Raw genomic sequence first — 919 nt, 5'->3', positions numbered from 1 at the left:
TTCCTGTTCCTGATCCCATTTCCAATCCCAATCCCGATCCCATTCCTGACCTCATTTCTGATCCCATCCCATTCCCATTCCTGATCCCATTTCTGATCCCATCCCATTCCCATTCCCGATCCCATCCCATTCCCGTTCCCATTCCCATTCCTGACCCCATTCCTGATCCCATTCCCATTCCCATTCCCGGTCCCAATCCCATTCCCCACCCCAATTCCCAAATCTCCGCCCTCTCCATCCCCTCCCACCTGCTCGGAGCACATGGAATTCATCCCGGCCATCATGGAATTCATGGGAATTCCGCCGGCCATGGCTGCCATGCCGGGAACGGCGCCGGAGCCGCCGGAGCCGCCCATGGACACGGTGATGCTCATGTTGTTGTACATTCCCGCCGGAGCCGCCGGAGCCGCCGGAGCCTGCCCGAACACCCTGGAAAAACCGGGAAAAAAAACCGGGAAAAAGGTCAGAAAAAAAAAAACAACCCCGGAATTCCCGGAATTCCCAACGGTTCTGGATTTGTGGAGGTCGGAGAGGTGAAGTTCTGATGGTCTCGGGGGGTTTTTGGGAATTCCTTCCCAAATTTCTTCCTGTTTTGACAAAGAATTCCCTCCATTCCCAGCCTGGGGTTGGATCCAGCCCCATCCCATGGGAAGGAATTTTGGGAATTCCTTGGGAATTGGGATTCCAGGAAGGGTCTCCCTATCCCAGAATTCCATAAAAATCCCTTGGGATGGATCCTGAGCCTCCTGGAATCCCGGAATTCCTTGGGATGAGGATCCTAATCCCATTCCCAACCCGCTCCCATCTCACTCCGACCTTTCCTTGGACACTCCCAGGGATTCTCTGGGAATTCCAGCCCAGCTGGGAATTCCTTCCCGAAATCCCACCCCAAGTTTCCCTGGAGCTGCTCCCGTCCTGT

General features: G+C 55.0%; 1 protein-coding gene across 1 annotated transcript in view; it reads right to left on the bottom strand.

Moving 5' to 3' along the window:
* The window catches only part of LOC107199214 (nuclear receptor coactivator 1-like), an 11,811-nt gene that overhangs the window by 2,873 nt on the left and 8,019 nt on the right, over positions 1 to 919 (bottom strand). The window contains exon 3 of the mRNA XM_015616554.3: positions 249 to 429. Coding sequence (XP_015472040.1) covers positions 249 to 429 — 181 coding nt within the window. The remainder of the gene's footprint in view (positions 1 to 248; positions 430 to 919) is intronic.

This window comes from Parus major, unplaced genomic scaffold (genome assembly GCF_001522545.3).
Source record: "Parus major isolate Abel unplaced genomic scaffold, Parus_major1.1 Scaffold500, whole genome shotgun sequence".
Lineage (NCBI taxonomy): Eukaryota > Metazoa > Chordata > Aves > Passeriformes > Paridae > Parus > Parus major.
This window is presented reverse-complemented; position numbering and strand designations above follow the sequence as displayed.